The 22,054-nt window shown below is 40.9% G+C and overlaps 1 protein-coding gene across 4 annotated transcripts in view; it reads right to left on the bottom strand.

Annotated features, from left to right (window-relative positions):
- Positions 1-22,054, bottom strand: part of eps15 (epidermal growth factor receptor pathway substrate 15) — a 64,337-nt gene that overhangs the window by 22,081 nt on the left and 20,202 nt on the right. For 2 of the 4 annotated variants that reach the window (XM_060932111.1, XM_060932108.1), the window contains exons 8-17: positions 21,772-21,831; positions 21,367-21,567; positions 19,206-19,351; positions 15,694-15,847; positions 15,014-15,099; positions 12,844-12,916; positions 7,264-7,425; positions 6,811-7,008; positions 3,285-3,659; positions 3,109-3,180 (exon numbers count right to left, since the gene is read on the bottom strand). In XM_060932111.1, coding sequence (XP_060788094.1) covers positions 3,109-3,180; positions 3,285-3,659; positions 6,811-7,008; positions 7,264-7,425; positions 12,844-12,916; positions 15,014-15,099; positions 15,694-15,847; positions 19,206-19,351; positions 21,367-21,567; positions 21,772-21,831 — 1,527 coding nt within the window. The remainder of the gene's footprint in view (positions 1-3,108; positions 3,181-3,284; positions 3,660-6,810; positions 7,009-7,263; positions 7,426-12,843; positions 12,917-15,013; positions 15,100-15,693; positions 15,848-19,205; positions 19,352-21,366; positions 21,568-21,771; positions 21,832-22,054) is intronic. The other 2 variants (XM_060932110.1, XM_060932109.1) reach the window with 2 other exon arrangements.

Genomic DNA, 22,054 nt, shown 5'->3' with positions numbered 1-22,054 from the left:
TACACTTTCTCGACATCCGCTAGGGACTGATCATGCTTCCGTGTTCCTCGCCGACGCCAAAGTACAGAGCCCGCCCTCCTCATGTCTTTCAAACACCACCTCCAATAATCCTTCATCAGCCTGGCTTCTTGCCCCTCCCACTGTCTCGTTTAGTCCCAGAGAAGCCCGGCTTCCCTGGAAGTGACGATTTTGTCGATTTTAACCAATAACAACTAGCCGAAATTGGCTGTTCAGAGCTGTCTCATAGACTGCAACGGATACCCGGCTGCCAGTCCATAGAGCCCATTGAAATAAGAAAGGTTACAGCCAGTGTTGCCAGATTGGGAGGTTTTAAGTGCATTTTGGCAGGTTTTGAACATATTTTGGCTGGAAAACGTCAGCAGTATCTGGCAACGCTGGTTACAGCCTGGCAGCAAAGGTGATTCTCGTAGCGAACTGCAAGTTCGTCAGACATCACTCAAATAAGTTACAGGATAGTTATGAACGTAAATACAATCTTGGGCATATATTATGTTATGCAAGTTATTGTTTTAATGAGAATTCAACGTCATAGATGCCGCAGTTTGGGGAGAGAATTTTAGGGGAAGCTCGGCTTCCCTTGTTGTCTCTGAGAAATCGCCCCGGTGTACATCCTATTGCATGTTATTCAATTCATAACAGATCCAGTAATTTACAATGAACTGGTTAAACCCCCGCACACACACACACGTATTCATACCCCTTGAAATTTTTCACATTTTTCCACCTTACAACCACGAACTTAAAATTTTTTTTATTGAGATTTTATGTGATAGACCAACACAGAGTAGCACATAATTGTGAAGTCAAACAAAAATGATAAATGGTCTTCAAAATTTTAAACAAATAAAAATCTGAAAAATGCGGTGCGCATTAGTATTCAGCCCCCTGTCCTCTGATACCTCTAAATACAATCCAGTGCAATCAATTGCCTTCAGAAGTCATCTAATTAGTTAGAGTCCTACTGTGTGTAATTTACTCTCAGCATAAATACACTTGTTCTGTGAAGGCCTCAGTGGTTTGTTAGAGAACACTGAAGAACAAACAGCATCATGAAGACCAAAGAACTCACCAGACAGATCAGGGATAAAGTTCTGGAGAAGTTTAAAGCAGGGTTAGGTTATAAAAAAAATATCCCAAGCTCTGAACATCTCAAGAAGCACTGTTCAATCCATCATTCAAAAATGGAAAAAAGTATGGCACAACTGCAAACCTACCAAGACATGGCCATCCACCTAAACTGACAGAGCGAGCAAGGAGAGCACTGGTCAGAGAAGCAGCCAAGAGGCCCATGATCACTCTGGAGGAGCTGCAGAAATCCACAGCTCAGGTGGGAGAATCTGTGCACAGGACAACTATAAGTCGTACACTCCACAAATCTGGCCTTTTTGGAAGAGTGGCAAGAAGAAAGCCATTGTTGAAAGACAGGCATAAGAAGTCCCGTTTGCAGTTTGCCAAAAGCCATGTAGGGGACACAGCAAACATGTGGAAGAAGGTGCTTTGGTCAGATGAGACCAAAGTTGAACTTTTTGGCCTAAATGCAAAGCGCTATGTGTGGCGGAAAACTAACGCTGCTCATCACCCTGCACACACCATCCCCACTGTGAAACATGGTGGTGGCAGCATCATGCTATGGGGATGCTTTTCTTCAGCAGGGACAGGGAAGCTGGTCAGAGTTGACGGGAAGATGGATGGAGCTAAATACAGGGCAATCCTGGAAGAAAACCTGTTGGAGGCTGCAAAAGACTTGAGACTGGGAAGGAGAGTCACCTTCCAGCAAGACAATGACCCTAAACATACAGCCAGAGCTACAATGGAATGGTTTAGCTCAAAGAATATTCATGTGTTAGAATGGCCCAGTCAAAGTCCAGACCTAAATCCCATTGAGCATCTGTGGCAAGACTTGAAAATTGCTGTTCCCAGATGCTCTCCATCCAATCTGGCTGAGCTTGAGCTATTTTGCAAAGAAGAATGGGCAAAAATTTCAGTGTCTAGATGCGCAAAGCTGGTAGAGACATACCACAAAAGACGTGCAGCTGTAATTGCAGCAAAAGGTGGCTCTACAAAGTATTGACGCAGGGGGGCTGAATACTAATGCACACCACATTTTTATTTGTTTAAAATTTTGAAGACTATTTATCATTTTCATTTCACTTCACAATTATGTGCTACTCTGTGTTGGTCTATCACATAAAATCTCAATAAAAAAAAATGTTAAGTTCGTGGTTGTAAGGTGGAAAAATGAGAAAAAGTTCAAGGGGTATGAGAGCACAATATCCCCCACTGGCAACTATGCCATCATGTGACTGAATTGAACGAAATTGCAATGTGTGTATTACCGACAAAGAATCCTGTCAAGTTTTGTGAAATTCCTCCAAAAATTGTGAGAGGAGTTGATTTCAGAAGGTGAGCACCCTTCCCGGGAGGGAGGGACAGACATCGCCACAACATAATCCCCCTTCCAAAAAAAAAAAAAAAACCACACACCACACCTTTTTGCCAAATTACATGAAATTCCTCCAAAAACTGTGAGGGAAGTTGATTTCAGAAAGCAAGCACACCTTGATGAAATTGCCAAAGTACAAGTTTGTTAATAATGAAGGGCATAACTCTGGTAAAAATTTGCACAAATTAAACAAAATGTCAATATGCATATAACTGTCAAATAACAAAGCCTTTTGCCAAGTTTGGTGAAATTCCTCCACAAATTGAGAGAGGAGTTGATTTCAGAAGGAAAACGCACTCATGAAATTGTCAAAGTATAATTTTGTTAATCAAGGGCTGTAATTCTGGTAAAATGTGACCAAATTGAACAAAATGCGTATTACCAACATATAACAAAAGAATCCTGCCAAGTTTCATGAAATTCCTCCAAAAATTGTGAGGAGAGTTGATTTCAGAATTCCGCTGAACTCTTGGCCAGCAGGGGATTTTTTTTTGGGGGGGGGGGGCACCAACAACCACACAGCCTTTCACACACATTCTGAATAATGCTTGTGGGAACTATTTACTTTTGTAACACGTCCTGCAGGTTAGGATAGACATTACTCTAGCGACTGATTAACAATTAAGTACATTATTCATGCGAACCTTTGTGGTGCTGACCTGCGGTTTCATTTCCACTCCCTTAAGCTCCCACTCGACAGCAGGTGAAGGACTTTCCTGAAAACATCAAACGCAACACAACGCGTCACATCCTGTTGTTCAGTCCTTATGTTAGTCACTTGTGTGGCATCAACATGTTTTAGCATGCCATAATGCCTCACCGTATCATTCTGAGGCCAAGCTGCTGTAAGAGTGCTGGATGTGGGCATCATGTTGGTGAAGAGATCGTCCACAGGATCAACTTTAGGCTCAAATTCTGCTGATTCTTCCTCAATCTGCTCTTCAGTCACCTTCAGTTCCTGCAGCTTGTCTGTAGGAGTCAGCTCTTCTTCCTCCTCCTCCTCTTCTTCTTCCTCCTCATTTTCTGGTTTCTTTGCTGGCTGTTCTGTGGGCTGTGGCCACTGTAGTGGCTTGGGCTCTTCAGAAGGGGGTGCTGCTCCGTTGACAAGTGGAGGCTCCTCGACTAAGACCTTCCAAGTAAGCTGGGCTGCTACCTCTCGCTCTTCTGTCTTTAGTTCAGCCAGTCGTTCCTGCATCTACAGCACACCCCACAGATAGTGAAGAGAGAAAGAGAAACGCAAGCCACGCACACAATGTGATTGAAAAGGGAATAAGAGCAATTTATATGAGAGGAAACCATGGCAGGAAGCAGAAAAAGATGAACAGAGAGAGTGGGGAGTGTGGCATGAGCTTTCAGGGTAATGTTCATTTTTACAAATGCAAATTTTAAATAAATAAATTTCACGTTATAGTCAAATTTGTAATAAATCTATTGCAATAAAAATGCCAAGACTATGGCTGCAGAGCAATTGGAAAAAAAATAATGATTAGGTGATATCACTGGACATTCACCTGACAAAACAAACTAAATAGCATTATTCTATCAACAGTCACTGGATATGAGCAATCACACGCTCTCGTTGGCTACTCTACTACTAGGATATCAGCTCATAAACCATGAGCAGAGAAAAGCAAAATGGTGGTGCACATCAAGTCAGATACATCACGTTGTCATCAAGCATTTAAAAGAAACAGAAATAGCTAAAAGAATATAGTCTTGCCCCCCCCAATAGCTCCTGGTCCATATGCCAGCCCAGTCAGTGATGGTAATGCACCTTTAAGTTGGTTTGCCAAGGGCCAAAAAGGAAAGAAAGGGGGGGGAAACCCCAAAAACAACAAAATGGCAGAGCATATTGCTGAACCAACTGAGGATGAAATAAAAACTCTACTTGAAAATAAAACTAACATACACACACACATATATATATATATATATATATATATATATATACACATACACACACGTGTGTGTGTGTGTGTGTGTGTGTGTGTGTGTGTGTGTGTGTATATATATATATATATATATATATATATATATATATATATATATATATATATGTGTGTGTGTGTGTGTGTGTGTGTGTGTGTGTGTGTGTGTGTGTATATATATATATATATATATATATATATATATATATATATATATATATATATATATATATATATATATGTGTGTGTTATATATATACACACACACACCCATATATATATATGGGGCGGCATGGTGGTGTAGTGGTTAGCGCTGTCGCCTCACAGCAAGAAGGTCCTGGGTTCGAGCCCCGTGGCCGGCGAGGGCCTTTCTGTGTGGAGTTTGCATGTTCTCCCCGTGTCCGCGTGGGTTTCCTCCGGGTGCTCCGGTTTCCCCCACAGTCCAAAGACATGCAGGTTAGGTTAACTGGTGACTCTAAATTGACCGTAGGTGTGAATGTGAGTGTGAATGGTTGTCTGTGTCTATGTGTCAGCCCTGTGATGACCTGGCGACTTGTCCAGGGTGTACCCCGCCTTTCGCCCGTAGTCAGCTGGGATAGGCTCCAGCTTGCCTGCGACCCTGTAGAAGGATAAAGCGGCTAGAGATAATGAGATGAGATGATTTTTATATATATATATATATATATATATATATATATATATATATATATATATATATATATATATATATATATATATATATATATATATATATATCGGAACCAAACGTGCGAGGGCCCATCAAGGCTGCTAGCGGCTTTAATTATTTTTATATATATATATATATATATATATATATATATATATATATATATATATATTATATATATATATATATATATATATATATATATTAAAAATAATAATTAAAGCCGCTAGCGGCCTTGATGGGCCCTCGCACGTTTGGTTCCACAACCAAGGACATCCCGCCACCCAACAAAACAGTCACGTCATATATTCATCAAATGTTCATCAGACAGGCCCATAACGGCGAAAGAGTATCAGAATCAGAGTCATATTACAAGATATCGAGTTCAACATTCAGCAATATCCTACAGATATCAAATTCAACATTCAGTAATATCTTGGCATATGTTATAATTTCAACATATTACAATATATCAAAAATCATTGTGCATTTTGTCTGCAACAAAATGCATAATGATAGAAGGTCACTATTATTGTGTGTGTGAGTGTTTTCGATTATTTGGTCCGCACCAGGCAGTAAAATTGTTACATTGTAGCATACAGACTGTGTGTGGTCCGCGTTCACACATGCAAACGAACCGATGCATCAAAATCAGAATTATATTACAAGATATCAAGTTCAACATTCAGCAATATCTTGGCATATTATATATTATTTCAACATATTACAACATATCAAAAATCCCTTAGCAATTCAACTTCAGCAATATCTTGGCATCATGTTTGCCAAGTTTGACATGAATTTGATGAACCGTCTGGGAGGAGTATGTTAAAAATGACCATGTGTAATTTCACTCCAAATGGCCTTATGACATCATTCCAAAGTTCTACCCATTCATTTCAATGGGAAATGGAAAAAGGGGCGCTATGAAGTCCCTGGGCCATGCCCGCGGCCAAAAGTCTGTGGCTGAGTAGTGATGACAATGACTGATGTATCAAATTTCATGAGTTTTTGTGCATGGGAAATGCCTCAAATAAGGCCAAACGCGGCATCATAATAATAATAATAATAATAATAATAATAATAATCCTTCGAAAAACAATAGGGCCTCGCACCGAACGGTGCTCGGGCCCTAATAATAATAATAATAATTAAAATAGCAACAAAATATGGAAAGAAAGTAAGTATTTGACGGTAAGAACATATTTTTTTTTTTCAATAATCATCACATTTTCCACAAATTGCTAGTCATTTCGCCGGTTTATTTACTTTCTAAGCGTAAATTATTTTGTTGGAGGGTTTTTATATATAGTTTTTATTGATCAAATTTTCAAAAAATAAAAATGCTCCGTTTCTCAAAATCCAGTGAATGTAGATAGAATAAAACCGTTATGCCACTCAATCTCATCTTACACAGCTTAGAGCCAACTCGGCGCCACACGCCTCCTTGGCTATCAGCTCGTGTACAACTCGATTTCGTGGAATAACTTAATTATTCCAGTTTTTCCATTTTAAATAAATGAAAATGTTGAGCTTGATGTTTTACATGCGAGATATTAAAAAAATTAAATAAGCAAATATGCCACCATGGTATGCAACCACATCGTTAAAAATAGCTCACAAATTAATACACCATGCAAATCAGTTCATCAGTACTGCACCCTTCAGCGTGCACTAGTACTGATACTAAGATTAGGAACACACAGAAACCTGATGGAGAGTCAGCAAACCTGTGCAATTTGCGTGTGAGACTCTGAAACCGCGTCCTGTAAGGGGCAGAGCTGAGCACGGGCTGAGCGCACTTTCTCCCCCAGAGTGCGGGTCTGTTCCTGAAGACAAAGTAGCTCCTCTCGCGCCCTCACCAACTCCTCCTCATAGTCTCCTATCCTCTGTTCCTGCTCAGAGTGCTCCGCATGCAGAGACTGGATCTGTTCAGAATGCATGCACACACAACAAAACTGACTGAACAAATGATACACAAGAACACATGACACTGTTGTGAGGAAGAAGCTACCATAATAAACAAGTTACAGAGGGGGAAGGAGGGGAAAAAAAAAAAAAGAAAAGGATCTGACTTTTTGACCTGAGAAACTCATGTGATTTGAATTGTCTGTATGAGCGAAGAACAGTCAAAGCAGAGAGCACTGACTCATTTGTGCTCTCTCTCCCCTTCACACACCCACCAGCTGGTTCTCTTGACTGCACTGCTGGCGTATGTGCTTGAGCTGCTCCTCTAGGGACAACTTTTGCTCATCCAGTCTCTCCAGCGCTTCCTGCACCTCCTGACGCTCTGCCTGTAGCTTACGCAATTCCTCGCTCTCTTTCTGCACGTCATCCTGCAGGTCCTAAAGACAGCGAGAGGAGAGAAAAAAAAATAAACAAATCTCCACAAACCTACTAAATTTAATGCCAGGCAAATACTTAATTTGTTTTCCTTTTGCTTGAGAGTCAAGACACAGCATCAAATTAAATTCTTCCTGAGCTCCATTACAGGAAATTGCAGCCAAGCAGAAAGGCGCGATTCAACAGCGCAGATATCCGAGATCACTATGGTGCCTTAAAAGAATCAGTGTGTTATAAGGACGCTCGTACAGAATAAATACGCGTTACTCTCAATAGCTACGGTGAACTTTGGGGCATTAATGACTATTACTGTATATCAGCAAGTTAAGCTGTTTCCCCCCCCCTTGTGTGCAAAGAAACATCTTTTCATTTGCTTTTCTCAAAGCACAATTTACTTGCGAGTGCTATTATTTAGGACTGGGTAGTCCAATTATTTATCGTTTTCATTTGTAAATTACATCAAGTTTATGCCGTATGAAAGTTTGTTCTGCTTGTTTAATTTAGCACATCAATTAACAACATACACACACTTGAATAATCACATTAGAAGATTCAAACTGTGTCAATGACACAACAGAGTTTCACCCAAAAGAAAATCATCTGGCAGCTATTTTTAGGCAAATCAGACACTCGCTGGCCGTGCTGTGAAAATTGTGCATGCAGACACTCATCTGAGTTTCCAAATCAGTCATTGCTTAACTCTTGAATATTTTCTATCGTGAATACACCATTAAAAAGCTTATAATCTCTGGCTTCCAAAGAAATTCATCTTGTTAAGATCCGTTCAGTACTTTGGGAGTAACGGTAGGTTGAAGTTGGTACACCAGACTACACTCTGCTCGCAGAACGTTGGGAAATTGCCGGTGCTTTTTGAGTCACGGGAAAGTGGTCAGGGTCTCTCTCTCCTGATCAGTTTCTGACTGGATTACTTGTGAATATCAAAATCAGATAACATTTATAGGGATGTTCTCTGGCATTAAAATTTAGTTCATTTGGTGAAACTTTGAAGAGAGAGTGTATCGATTTAATGTTTTTACCCAATTTGCATAATTAGTTAGTCTGGTTAACACCAGACCATATCACAAGTGAAATATGGTCTGGAATCCGCCTATTGAATTTCTCGTAGGGGAGGTGTGGTTTACGATTGTCAACGGCCGTTTATTGGACGTTGCGAATGTCTATCATTTGGCGTATACGTAGCCCATGGCCAATCATGGCAGTTGTACCCGGTGACATAGTTAGAGCGACGAAGACGACGAAGAGGTTTTTTAAAACAAACTTTCACTCTAAACTATTCAGAACAGTGTCTAAAGCTTGATCAAAAGTTTGGTTCGTATCGCTTGCCGCCATGTTAAATGTGATCCGTAAACAGTCCCAAATAAACTACAAGCTTCCGTTTGTCAAGTAGTACGCGTCACCGTCTTTCCACCCCTCCCCACTCTCTGACTGGCTCCCTAACTCAGGCGAGCCTTTAGACCATAGTTTCCATGCTGTCTTTTCAGATCGGAACGATTGTGCAAAGCAGCACGGGATTTCCCAGGCTAATAATTAGTACTAATTTGTGTAATTGGTGGTGTTTAATAATTTTTCAAACTTTGTATTCAGTATACAACCATCTATGTGCCTGCCAATTTCCATGTAAATATCTTGGAGAAAGTTAAGAAGGGGGAAAAAAAAAAAAAAAAAAAAAAAATCTGATCTCATACGTTAATTAGGTCCATGTGATCCTCATTCTCATCTCATTATCTCTAGCCGCTTTATCCTGTTCTACAGGGTCGCAGGCAAGCTGGAGCCTATCCCAGCTGACTACGGGTGAAAGGCGGGGTACACCCTGGACAAGTCGCCAGGTCATCACAGGGCTGACACATAGACACAGACCACCATTCACACTCACATTCACACCTACGGTCAATTTAGAGTCACCAGTTAGCCTAACCTGCATGTCTTTGGACTGTGGGGGGAAACCGGAGCACCCGGAGGAAACCCACGCGGACACGGGGAGAACATGCAAACTCTGCACAGAAAGGCCCTCGTCGGCCACGGGGCTCGAACCCGGACCTTCTTGCTGTGAGGCGACAGCGCTAACCACTACACCACCGTGCCGCCCCATGTGATCTTAATACATAATATTAGGTCAGTTTTCTAAAAATTAAGCCTTCCCCCCCCCCAATCTTTGACTGGTAATCTCAAGAACAGATAAACATCTTAATTCTGGAAAAAAGTACATCGTTTAGGATTCAATTCTGAATTCACGGAGAGCGGTTTCAAGCAATTTGGACTGAATTTTTCACCGGATATGCCTACTATTTTTCCTGAAGAGAAACCAAAGAGGAAAAAGAGCACTGAGCTAATGCTAGAATAAGCATGTACAAGTCAATAATTGACAGAATAGTTGATCTCATACTCAGCCTGACTAATTTAACGTCCTTGTCTTCCTTGCAAAGAAGCGATACAGGAAAATGCCTTAAGCTTGAAAATTGTGTGTATTCAGGCTGCTTCTACATTGTACTGCAAACAAATAAGCAAAGCCCTCTGCAGGGATATACTGTTGCAGGTGCATGGTGGCTAGTGGAAAGTTTAATAATCAAAAAAGTAGACATGTGCACACTATTAAGTCCCATCTTAAATTTATCAATGGATGTAGCTTGCTGTAAACTTGTGGGCAGGTGGTTCCACTTAACCATGGTTCTTGGCAGAAATGAGTATTTGTAAGGGTCCTTTTTAGTGATGGGGTGAGAGGAGGAGATAGCCGATGATATCCTTGTGCGTATTGCTTCCATGGTAGGTTTAGTTTGAGACTGGTCAGAATCAATAGCCGCGACATGATGGATAGATTTATACAGGGGTGAGAGTCTGGATGCAGCTAGACAACCAAGAAATTTCCAGCCCAGCTTAGTTATCATGGAAGGATATATTATTCTTCTCCTCATGTCTTTGCAGACAAATCTGGCTGCCCTACGCTGCACTGCTTTTAGTTGGTTTTTACAGCCTTGCTTGTATGGGTCCTGCACCGAGGCGCGATATTCCAGCTTCGGGCGGACTAAGGTCTTGTCGGCCGTTTCCTTTACTTTAGGGGCAGCTGTACAGGTTTCTCCTCAAGAGACCACAAACCCTGTTGGCTTTTTCCAAAACTCAACTAATATTTACTGATACAAATATTTTTACAAAACCTAACAATCTTCAGATTAATTCAAATCACTGCAGTCAGAAGTTTACATCTTCCCCTTCAACGTATACCACCTGTATTCTTAAATTCCCTACGAAATGGCTTCTTTGCTGTGATTTCCATCTGCATGTTGACATTTCTTTCTGAAACAGGAAGTCAGTCAAGCATGTTGAAGTGCTTGACTGACTTCCAGAACGGTAAATATATCTTTCAAGATACAGCAAACCCCCACTGAATGTCAGGTTTGTTTCGAATCACGTCGCGAAGTAGCTAAATACAGGAGATATACGTTCTAGAGAGCATTTAACTGAACCATCCCAAGGCTTTGCCTAGATCTGGGAAAAAAATTTTTTTTATAAAAAGTGGATACTGAATCTGCATTTGGCCCAATTAGATCTTTAAGGAGAACCCAAAAGAGAAAGAGCATCTGCAGCGTCAATATGGTGACCCAGCAAGGGGGCCGTTTCTTTGTCTTCCTGCCAACCTCGGTATTTCAAGAAGTGAAATAAAGTATGCTGCAGTATTGTGTCTATCCCCCCAGCATTTATTATAAGATTTACTTCCCGTCAAAGACAACGCGTGCTTCTCATTTCTTTAATACTTTGCCTTGTTTCCTTTCCTTGCTTTTTATTTCCTCTCTCAGGAAGCAAGAAAGACACATATCTAAACAACATTTTCCAAGATTTTACTCATCTGACGTTGCCATAAAAGCAAGATTTTATAACAATTCACTTTCATGCAAGGACGTGTGTGTACCCATAGTTCATTTAAGATGAGTTATGTAGATTCTTATTATCATATCATTTATTGGAATGAGTCTTGAGGGAGAGATGAAGCACAGAAAACATTTCCACATAGTGTGCGATCAATCGAGAGAGATATATATTACACACACACACACACACACACACACACACACACACACACTGCCTGATCCAAAAGCCACTTCTCTCCTTGGTCCTTGATTCCACTGAGCAGATTTTAAAACTTGGTACTTCTTTAATGATGGTGGGCTTTTGATTGATTTTCTGTTCATAAGGTGAAGGAGGTAGGATCAAAGAATCAAGGAGGCATCACTGAGTTCTGGGATGTCTATGAAGCTGAAATAATGATCAAATGCCCCTTTTCCACCAAAGCAGTTCCAGAGCTGGTTCAGGGCCAGTGCTTAGTTTGGAACCGGGTTTTCTGTTTCCACTGACAAAGAACTGGCTCTGGGGCCAGAAAAACCGGTTCCAGGCTAGCACCAACTCTCTGCTGGGCCAGAGGAAAGAACCGCTTACGTCAAGTGGGGGGGGGGGGGGGGGGGGGGGGGGGGGGGAGAGTTGTTAAGCCCAACAACAATAAGACCGCGAAAGATCGCCATTTTTAAGCAACGAGAAGCAGCAGCTGTACAAACGCGAAGTCATCCATTATTATTATTATTGTTGTTGCTGCTGCTTCTTCCGTGTTGTTTTTGCTTCGATATTCGCACCAAGGTTTATGCAAACGTAGCGACGTAACTGACGTATACAGCGACGTAATGACGTGGCTTCCCTTAGCACCGCGAGCTATGGAAAAGCAAACTGGTTCTCAGCTGGCTCGCAAGTTGAACGAGTTGTGAACCAGCACCAGCACTGGTCCCGAACCAGCCCTGGAACTGATTTGGTGGAAAAGGGGTACTAGACATCTTCACTCATTACAATCACGTGTTTGTTTTTGTAAATGGCACTCATTCTGTCCTAGCTTTTTTGTACTTAGTCTTTTGTTCTGTAACGTTCAACCTTTATTGTTGATTTGCCCACACAAAGAGCTCTACTGCAACTCAACTCCATCAACATGGTTGCGTGACAATACCTTGAATCCTAATAAAAGGGAAACAAATGCATAGAGATTGTGTTTCTTAATCCAACCAAAAACAATGCAGTTTCCATGATCGGGGAAAATGGCGAAAGGACCATTACTGGTACTCAGGAGGACAAAGAATCACACTGCTCCTCCATCAAACAACAGAACGCCCTTGCACATTCTTAAACTGTTATTTGAAACCCACTCTTTTTCAGACAAGAAGAGATGCACAGACACAGAGCGACACAAAGTGAAGTCAAGCAGTCCTCATTCTGCAGTTAATAAGAGGAAGGCACCTGCCCAGTGCATAATATTAGCAACAGAACATTAGACACATCTATAAATATGTAGTGTCATAGAGGAAAATAAAGTTACAGATACATTTATATATCTTATATCTTGTCACTCTCCAACAACACACCCCCCTCACCTGCACCTCGTTGGTCCTCTGCCTTACGCTCTCTTCCTTCTCCTTGATCTCCTGTTCCACAGAGCTTTTCTCCCTGAAAGACCAACAAAAGCAAGAGTATTTCAGTACCGCAGTGAGAGCTGGTCCTGGTAGCCAGGTGGCCACTGTCTGGACCGCCTCTCCCTCTAGCACCATGTCTGCCTCTGCTGGAAAGAGTCTGTGTGAGCGTGCTTATAATGAGGGTGGGATGGGAGAGATGCCAGGACTGTAAATGGGCAGATAGCTGTCTGGGGGTGAGAGAGAGAGAGAGAGAGAGAGAGAGCTCTTCTGACAATCTTCTAGCATTCTCTCACTGTTTAAAATGAGCAAATGCACATGCTCCAAGTACAGAGAACCATAAATCAGGTGTATGAGACAGTGAGAGAATCATGCTTAGAGACTTAAGAGCCTCATTTTTACTTCCATTTCATACGAGTTTAAAATCCAGTAACGCAGGGACAACATGCCCTCGAGATGGCTTCACTAGTGCTTGGTTTTTATCTTCTATAAAAAGAATGTCCAACCGTCAATTTACGTTGATGTACAAGGACTCCGCTTCGATCGAAGCAGCTTCCAAATCATATGATCCAAGGTTATGGTTTCCTTTCAACGTAATTTCTGGAAAAGCTCCTCTTATGACCGTCAGTGAATGTTGTGGAATGTGGCAAATGAAAAATGGTGCTTTTCTCATTTTATTGATTTATTTTTGAGCCACTGTGTTTATGAGAAGTTAATAACAACAGAAAGTAGAGAAGTCATCTTGAGTGCAGCTCATCACTGTACTTCTGGAACCTCACCTGAAACAGAAGTTAAATCTTGAGCTCGCAACTCTCTCTCTCTCTCTCTCTCTCTCTCTCTCTCACACACACACACACACACACACACGAAGTGGTCAGACCCTTCAGATTGTGTGCAACAGAAAATAGTTTCTGTTGAAAGGTTAAAAAAAAAAAAAAAAAAAAAAGGAAAAAACAAGAGATGGAGAGGGGGACATGAGGTACATAAACAAGTCAAAAATAGCCATGAGCTTGTTATAAAATAGACCCTCATCCACCCACCTGCTTTGTTAATAACAGAGCAATGTTATATTCCCGAAGGCAGACCACATTCATTTCAAGGCCTCAGCCATGGAGAAGGAAGAGAGTTGCTTACCTTTCTCCAGAGATGCCTTGCTGCCGTGAACAATTGAGACAATCCCAGACAAGATGCATCATTTTATCTGCATGGGCCCATACTCAAGAATCCCTAATCCCTTCTTCTTCATTGATGTCTCAAAATTATTCACCTGTCTTTCTTACTCGCCAGAAAAACACTTTCCACTCCGTTCACTAATTCCCTCGCTCCCTCACTCCTTGCAGTCTCAGACAAGAGAAGTGGAGAAGGTAAACCTGCTTTACCTGACCCAGCTCTCTACTGTGAGCCTGTGGAAGCCTTAACTGTGATCAGTGCCAGAGCCTGCTCTTTCTCAAAGAGAAAGCATGTTTGTGCAAATGAGCGTCTCCCCCCCCAGTGTTCCTCTTCAACACCGGCCCTCGTGGGACGTAACCCTCAGAGGACACATCGCTCCATAGAACGTGGCGTCAGCACCCTGAAAGTGTGCATTCCAGGCCTCACAATCTACTTTACATCGAGCACGTTTCAGTTTATTCCTTTCGCTCACAGCCAGGGATCAGCATTTGACATAAAAGTGTGCGTGTTATTCGAATGTCTATTCAAAGAAAGACGTCAACGCTCCTAAGCCTCGCCCTAAGGAGGCTGGAAAAGCAAGAGCTCAAGAACCATTTGCTGGGTTGGTCGGTCGGTAGGTAGATAGATAGATGCATTTCTAATTTGAAACTTTAACAAACCCTTTAGTAATTAGTAGCTCTAAAAGCTAAATGTGGGAACAGCTGGGAAGGGGGGGGGGGGGGGGGGGAGAAGTACATACAAAGGTAATACTGGTTACAGGCAGAAGGACCCATCTAGCTCATATTTTAAGCTCAAACTTTAAAACAAAAAGCAGAGAGATGTGTCCATAAGTGTGATTCGAACTAAGTGTGATGAAATAAATACCTCCGTCAACTAGAGGAATTACAATTCTAACACACTTCAGTTCAAACAACCCAATTCCAGCTCATAATACACAGTCAGCAGTAAAACATGAACTCCTCACCTCTGCAGGTCCATAATCTCATTACTGAGGGAGTCCAACTCTTTAATGGCAGAGAAGTCTGCAGCCTGACATGATAAAGCACTATTCTGCACAGGACAGACATTTAAAAAAAAAAAAAAAGAGAATAACATTTCAGCTTGCATATACCAATAGAAAAGGATAGGCATTTTGTACACAATTATCAAACTAATTAGAGAAAAGGGAAAACACCTAGAAAACAAGAGCTTTGCAATGCAAAATTTACACACACCCCAGGTATAAAGGAGAAGGAGGAAAGAGACAGAAAATGAAACAGCATACAAGGCTAAAACTAACAAGTTTGCGCAAGATAAATTTAACGAAGGCTAATGAAACAGGAACCAAGTCAAATCTGTGAAGGTTTTTGAGAAAGGCAAAATAATGCATGGTCCAACAGAAAGGGTTAATGAGAAAAAGAAAGTGAGGTTAACAGACTCACACAGATAGACAGCAGAAAGCTAGAAAAAAAAAAAAGACCCACATAGAAAGGAAATGCACGATTAATCGGAAGACAGATTTAACAACTGAAGATTAAAATATATATTTTTTAAATATTAAAAATGTGTCTTGATTCTTTTAACTTTTTAGCGAGGGGATTAAATAATAAAAATTAAGCATGTAAAGCAAATGAATGGGATGGGTAAAAATGGGGTGTGGCTTACCTGCCGTGATAACCTGTCAGAGGGAGGGATCATCTCCGGAGAGAGAGCTTGGGGTGGGTCAATGCCTTTGGAAAGCTTCTGATTGATTAAATAGAGAGCCAATGCAAACTGCTCTCTGGTCAGTTTCCCAATGTCGCCAATGTCACACAGCTCCCTGTTCGGCAGCCAGAGTATGCAGTGCAAATGTTTATGAAGAGAATGTAAGAATTTTGTCGATGCAACATTTCAAAAACTACAACAATACAAGATAAATACATTAACACAGACAATGGATATGAACTGCGATAAAACCTTATTCAAAATTAGTGCGTACTTCCCAGGACTTTCACAGGAAAGGAGGGACTGTATGTAGGCACAGTCCTCATCCTTTCCTGGTAGTCTGACGTCACAAGTTTGACTAAAATTTCACCCATTTTCCCTCTGTGTGCGCGCTTAACTTCAAGGCAACTGCTTGCTGTACTAACACTGATAGGTTTTGACAGAACTATATTGTATTTTGTACATTTTCTCCTGTTTCCACACTCATGTCTGTCCTGGATTCTTAAAAGAAATTTCCAGGAATCATGCAAGTTATTTTATACAAAGTAGTAAAAACAGTCCCTAACAATGACTGGACTGTGTTCTTCTGTGACGTGTCTCATGCACAAAAGGGTCATCACGCCATATACTAGTGCATCTCAAAAAATTAGAATATTGTGAAAAAGTTCAATATTTTCCATCAGTTATTTAAGAAAGTGAAAATGGTTATATATTATAGACTCATTACACATAAACTAAAATGTTTCAAGCACTTTTCTGTTTTAATCAGTATGGCATACAGTACAAAAACATAAAAAAAACCCTCAAAATATTAGAATATTTCATTTCAAGTTTGAGTAAAACAGTATGAACACAGTGCATCTCTCTGTCTAGTTCAGTACACACAACCACAATCATGGGGAAAACTGCTGACTTGACTGTTGTCCAGAAGATGATCACTGATGCCCTCCACAAGGAGGGTAAGCCACAAAAGGTCATTGCTGAAAAGGGTGGCTGGAAAAGGTGCACAAGCAACAGGGATGGCCGCAGTCTTGAGAGGACTGTCAAGAAAAGTTGATTCAAGAACTTGGGAGAGCTTCACAAGGAGTGGACTGAGGCTGGTGTCAGTGTATCAAGACCCATCACGAACGGACATCTTCAAGAAAGGGGATACAACTTTCGCATTCCTAATATCAAGCTACTCCTGAGCCAGAGACAGTGTCAGAAGTGTCTTATCTGGGCTAAGGAGAGAAAGAAATGGACTGTTGCTCAGTGGTCCAAAGTCCTCTTTTCAGATGAAAGTACATTTTGCATTTAATTTGGAAATCACGGTTCTAGAGTCTGGAGGAAGAGTGGAGAGGCACAGAATCCAAGGTGTTTGAAGCCCAGTGTGAAGTTTCCACAGTCTGTGATGATTTGGGGTGCCATGTCATCTGCTGGTGTTGGTCCACTGTATTTTATCAAGTCCAAAGTCAACACAGCCATCTACCAGGAGATTTTAGAGCACTTCATGCTTCCATCTGCTGACGAGCTTTTTGGAGATGCTGATTTCCTTTTCCAGCAGGACTTAGCACCTACCCACAGTGCCAAAACTACTACCAAATGGTTTGCTGACCATGATATTACTGTGTTTGATTGGCCAGCCAACTTGCCTGACCTGAACCCCATAGAGAATCTATGGGGTATTGTCAAGAGGAAGATGAGAAACACCCAACCCAAAAATACAGATACGCTGAAGGCCGCCATCAAAGCAACCTGGGCTTCAGTAACACCTCAGCAGTGCCACAGTCTGATCACCTCCATGCCACACCGCATTGATACAGTAATTCATGGTAAAGGAGCCCCAATCAAGTATTGAGTGTATAAATGAATAATACTTTTCAGAAGTTGGACATTTCTGTATTGTAAATCCTTTTTTGATTGATCTTAAGGAATATTCTAATAATCTGAGATACTGGATTTCTGATTTTCATGAGCTATAAGCCATAATCATCAAGATAAAAACAAAAAAGGCTTTAAATATTTCACTTTACATGTAATGAATATAGAATATGAAAGTTTACCTTTTTGAATTAAATTATGAAAAAAATGAACTTTTTCATGGTATTCTAATTTTTCAAGATGCACTAGTATATTAAAAGTCAACTCTAACAAAATGGAAAATTGTCAATAAGCAATTTTCTTTTCCTTTTCTGGTTGATTATATATTAGAGAGAGCGAGAGAGAGGAAAAAAGCCCACTGAAACTGCATGTCTATCAGGCATACTATAGTACCAGTTAAAAGTTTGGACACACCTAATTTCAATGTTTTTTCTTTATTTTTAGTAATCAAAAGCTACTTCCTGTCTTAAAGTAATGATGGTCTGTCGTTTCTCTTTACTTAGCTGAGTGATTCTTGACATAATATGGATTACTACAGTTGTGGAATAGGGCTATTTACTATATTTTTATTATGCCCCTCATAAAAAAAAAAAATTCCCGTGGAGGGATTGGGCAAGGATAGCTCACATGACAAAATAGTTCCATTGATTAAGCAATGCATCTTGCGACATCCAAAATTAAGGGTGGGGAAAAAAAAAAAAAAAAAAAAAAGATATGGTGTGAGTCAGTCATGGTATATCCTGGATATACCATGAACTGACGTCACAATTTCAGGCTATACAGCCGACTCGAGTCACAGCTGTGGCCCTGTGAGCATTTCTGCGTGTGTAGATCTACGCATCATGATCATGCCTAGCGAGGCAGGCGACAACATGGTACATTGCACACGCGCAGGTCGCTCCAACAAACATACAAACACGGCTGCCTCCAGCGAGTTTATGCCGAGATTCAATCTCAACACTTTTAGTTTGAAATTTTCTGATGAGGGATATAAATCAAATATACCCTGCAGTGAGAGGCTCCAGTAATTATGGATTCTCTTTGGTGACTGCTATGCCAGGCACCAAAGAGAATCCATAATTTCAACTGAAGCCTCTCAGTGCACGGTATATTTGATTACTATTTACCGTTTGATCTCAAATGTATTAAAAACGCAAGAAATTGCACTAATTAGCTTTTGACAAGGCACCTGTTAATTGAAAAGCATTCCAGGTGACTACCTCATGAAGCTGGTTAAGATAATGTCAGTAGTGTGCAAAGCGTCATCAAGGAAACGGTGGCTACTTTGAAGAATCTAAAGTATGAAACGTTGTTTAACACTTGTTTACCACATAATTCCATATATGGTCATTTCATAGTTTTCTATCATGTAGAAAATACAGAAAAATCAATGAATGAGTAGGGGTGTCAACTTCTGACTGATACTCTGTGTGTAATGTTTAGTAATATGGCACCACAGGACTGAATTTGTACACTTGTGCTAAATGTGCCAACTGTGTCTAGATCAGGCCAGAAATTGAAAAATCATCTTCATGTGGTTGATGAATTAAGATCTTATTTAACAGAGTACAGGTAAGCGCCTCACTTTATGACATGTGTGTGAGTGGGCTCACCATATGCGAGCAAGTGTGGCAGATGGCAGTCCCGTCTTTAAAAAGATGTCTCTCACCTCCGGCCCAGACACTAACCCATCCAGATCACTGTCGGTCTTCGTGAACAACTCGTCATACTTAGCTTTATCACCAGCAGACACAACCCACTGGAATGACATAGAAAGGGAAGTGAGACAAAAAGTGCAAACTCTTCTTCAGGAACCCTGTAGTGTCCCTTGCTTTAATCTTCTAACTTGCAACATGCCTAACCAAGCAATAAAGAACACGGAATATCTGGTGCAGGTGCGTTGGGAGCTGGAAGGAAGGAAAAAGGGGGAAAAACAAAAAACAAACAAAAAAACCCCACCACAATAGAAAGGGGTCATACAGTGCTCAGTGTAAATGAGTACACCCCCTTTGAAAAGTAACGTTTTAAACAATATCTCAATGAACACAATTTCCAAAATGTTGAAAAGAAAGTTTAATATTACGTCTCTAACTTATAACGTGAAAGTAAGGTTAATAATACAAACTTAGATTACACATTTTTCAGTTTTACTCAAATTAGGGTGGTGCAAAAATGAGTACACCCCACAACAAAAACTACTACATCTAGTACTTTGTATGGCCTCCATGATTTTTAATGGCAGCACCAAGTCGGTGACATTTTGCAATATCAATCTTTTTCCATTCTTTAACAATGACCTCTTTTAGTGACCGGATGCTGGATGGAGAGTGATGCTCAACTTGTCTCTTCAGAATTCCCCAACGAAAATAATTTCTTTCCACCACAAAAGTGAAGGCTACAAGATGATCAGCAAAGATTTACTTATCAGTCAGAATACTGTAGCAAAAGTGGTACAAAAATTTAAGAAAGATGGAACTGCAACCATCTTACAGAGACGTCCAGGTCGTCCATGGAAGTTAACACCTCGACAGGAGCATCTTCTGATGAGAAGGGTTGAAGAAAATCAGCATGCAAGTTCACTGCAGTTATCTAAAGAAGTAGAAAGCCAAACTGGTGTGACTATTTCCCGTGACACAATACGGCATACACTGCAGAGGAATGGCATGCATGGATGCAGTCCACGAAAGAAGCCTCTCCTAAAGCCCAGGCACAAAAAAAGCCCGTCTAGCGTTTGCCAGGGCCCATGCTGACAAAGATGAAGACTACTGGGACTCTATACTCTGGAGTGATGAGACCAAAAGAAATGTTTTTGGAACTGATTGCTTCAAAACTGCATGGCGTCGCAAAGATGAGGAATACAAAGAAAAATGCATGGTGCCTACAGTGAAACATGGTGGTGGCAGTGTCCTTATGTGGGGCTGCATGAGTGCTGCTGGTGTCGGGGAGCTGCATTTCATTGATGGCATCATGAATTCACGGATGTATTTCTCTATACTGAAAGAGAAGATGCTACCATCACTCCGTGCCCTTGGTCGTCGTGCACTTTTCCAACATGACAATGATCCTAAACACACATCTAAGGCCACTGTTGGATTTCTGAAGAAGAACAGGGTGAAAGTGATTCAGTGGCCAAGTATGTCTCCTGATCTGAACCCAATCGAACACCTATGGGGAATTCTGAAGAGACAAGTTGAGCATCACTCTCCATCCAGCCACTAAAAGAGGTCATTGTTGAAGAATGGAAAAAGATTGATGTTGCAAAATGTCGCCAACTTGTTCATTCCATGCCTAGAAGACTTGGTGCTCTCATTAAAAATCATGGAGGCCATACAAAGTACTAGATGTAGTAGTTTTTGTTGTGGGGTGTACTCATTTTTGCACCACCCTAATTTGAGTAAAACTGAAAAATGTGTAATCCTAAGTTATATTATTAACCTTACTTTTTCCCCCATTATAAGTTAAACAGATGTTATATTAAACTTTGTCTTGTCAACATTGTGGAAATTGTTTGTGTTCATTGAGAGATTGTTTAAAAATGTTACTTTTCAAAGGGGGTGTACTCATTTACGCTGAGCACTGTATGTTTCACAACAAATGTCCAAATCATTTAAGTAATAGAAATATCCAAGTCATAAAACCCTACACAGACAGGAAATCAAAATGGTGAACCTGGAGCCGAGGCACCAACACTGAATCGTCACACCACTCTGTTTCAGTTCTTTCCATCTTAATTTAAATAGTGTTTAAGCTGCAAGTTATGACATGACTGCTGACCTGTGGAGGTGTGGGCTTAGTTGGCAATGCTTGAGAACCAGAGTGGGTGGAACTCCTTTCTCTGACTAATGGCGGTGAAGGGAGGAGTGGCATGACAGAAGGTGAATTCACTTTTTTCCTTTTGGAGGGTGGAACCAGTGCAGGAGACAGAACCATGGGCACAGGCTCATTCTCAAGAGCTCTGTACACCAAATACATAGCCTACAAAACAAAGCAGGCAATGTTATAGCCATTATATAAGCAAATGGAAAGCGATTCTCAAGACACGTACTTGAACTAGACCCTAAACTACACCTGGTTACAAAATTGCAACCATCATACTTCAAAGTTGTTCATTTAAACAATGGGTGAAAAGTCTACGAGTGTACGTGTACTGTAGAATGCATCAGTTAGCACAAGACCCACCACTGCAAACTCATCTTTATCCAGCATCCCATCTCTGTCTATATCACTAAGCTCCCAAACCTGCAACAGAGGTTCAAGTCAGTTCGTCGTCATAGCTCAGGCCTGAATATTTAAAACATAAAAGCAAAACGAACAAGCTGAAGGTGATAAGAAATCAGGATACAGTAGTGCTGAATAGTGCCACCTGGAGGCTAAAGCTCCGTATGCATGTTCCACACTTAAAAGGTGAAGTTTCGGCTTGTCTGGACCTTACCAAAACGAAAACGCCACCATGAATTCAGTA

Source organism: Neoarius graeffei, chromosome 10, assembly GCF_027579695.1.
Source record: "Neoarius graeffei isolate fNeoGra1 chromosome 10, fNeoGra1.pri, whole genome shotgun sequence".
Classification (NCBI taxonomy): Eukaryota; Metazoa; Chordata; class Actinopteri; order Siluriformes; family Ariidae; genus Neoarius; species Neoarius graeffei.
The sequence above is the reverse complement of the archived record's forward strand: the minus strand, read 5'-3'. Positions and strand labels throughout refer to the sequence as shown.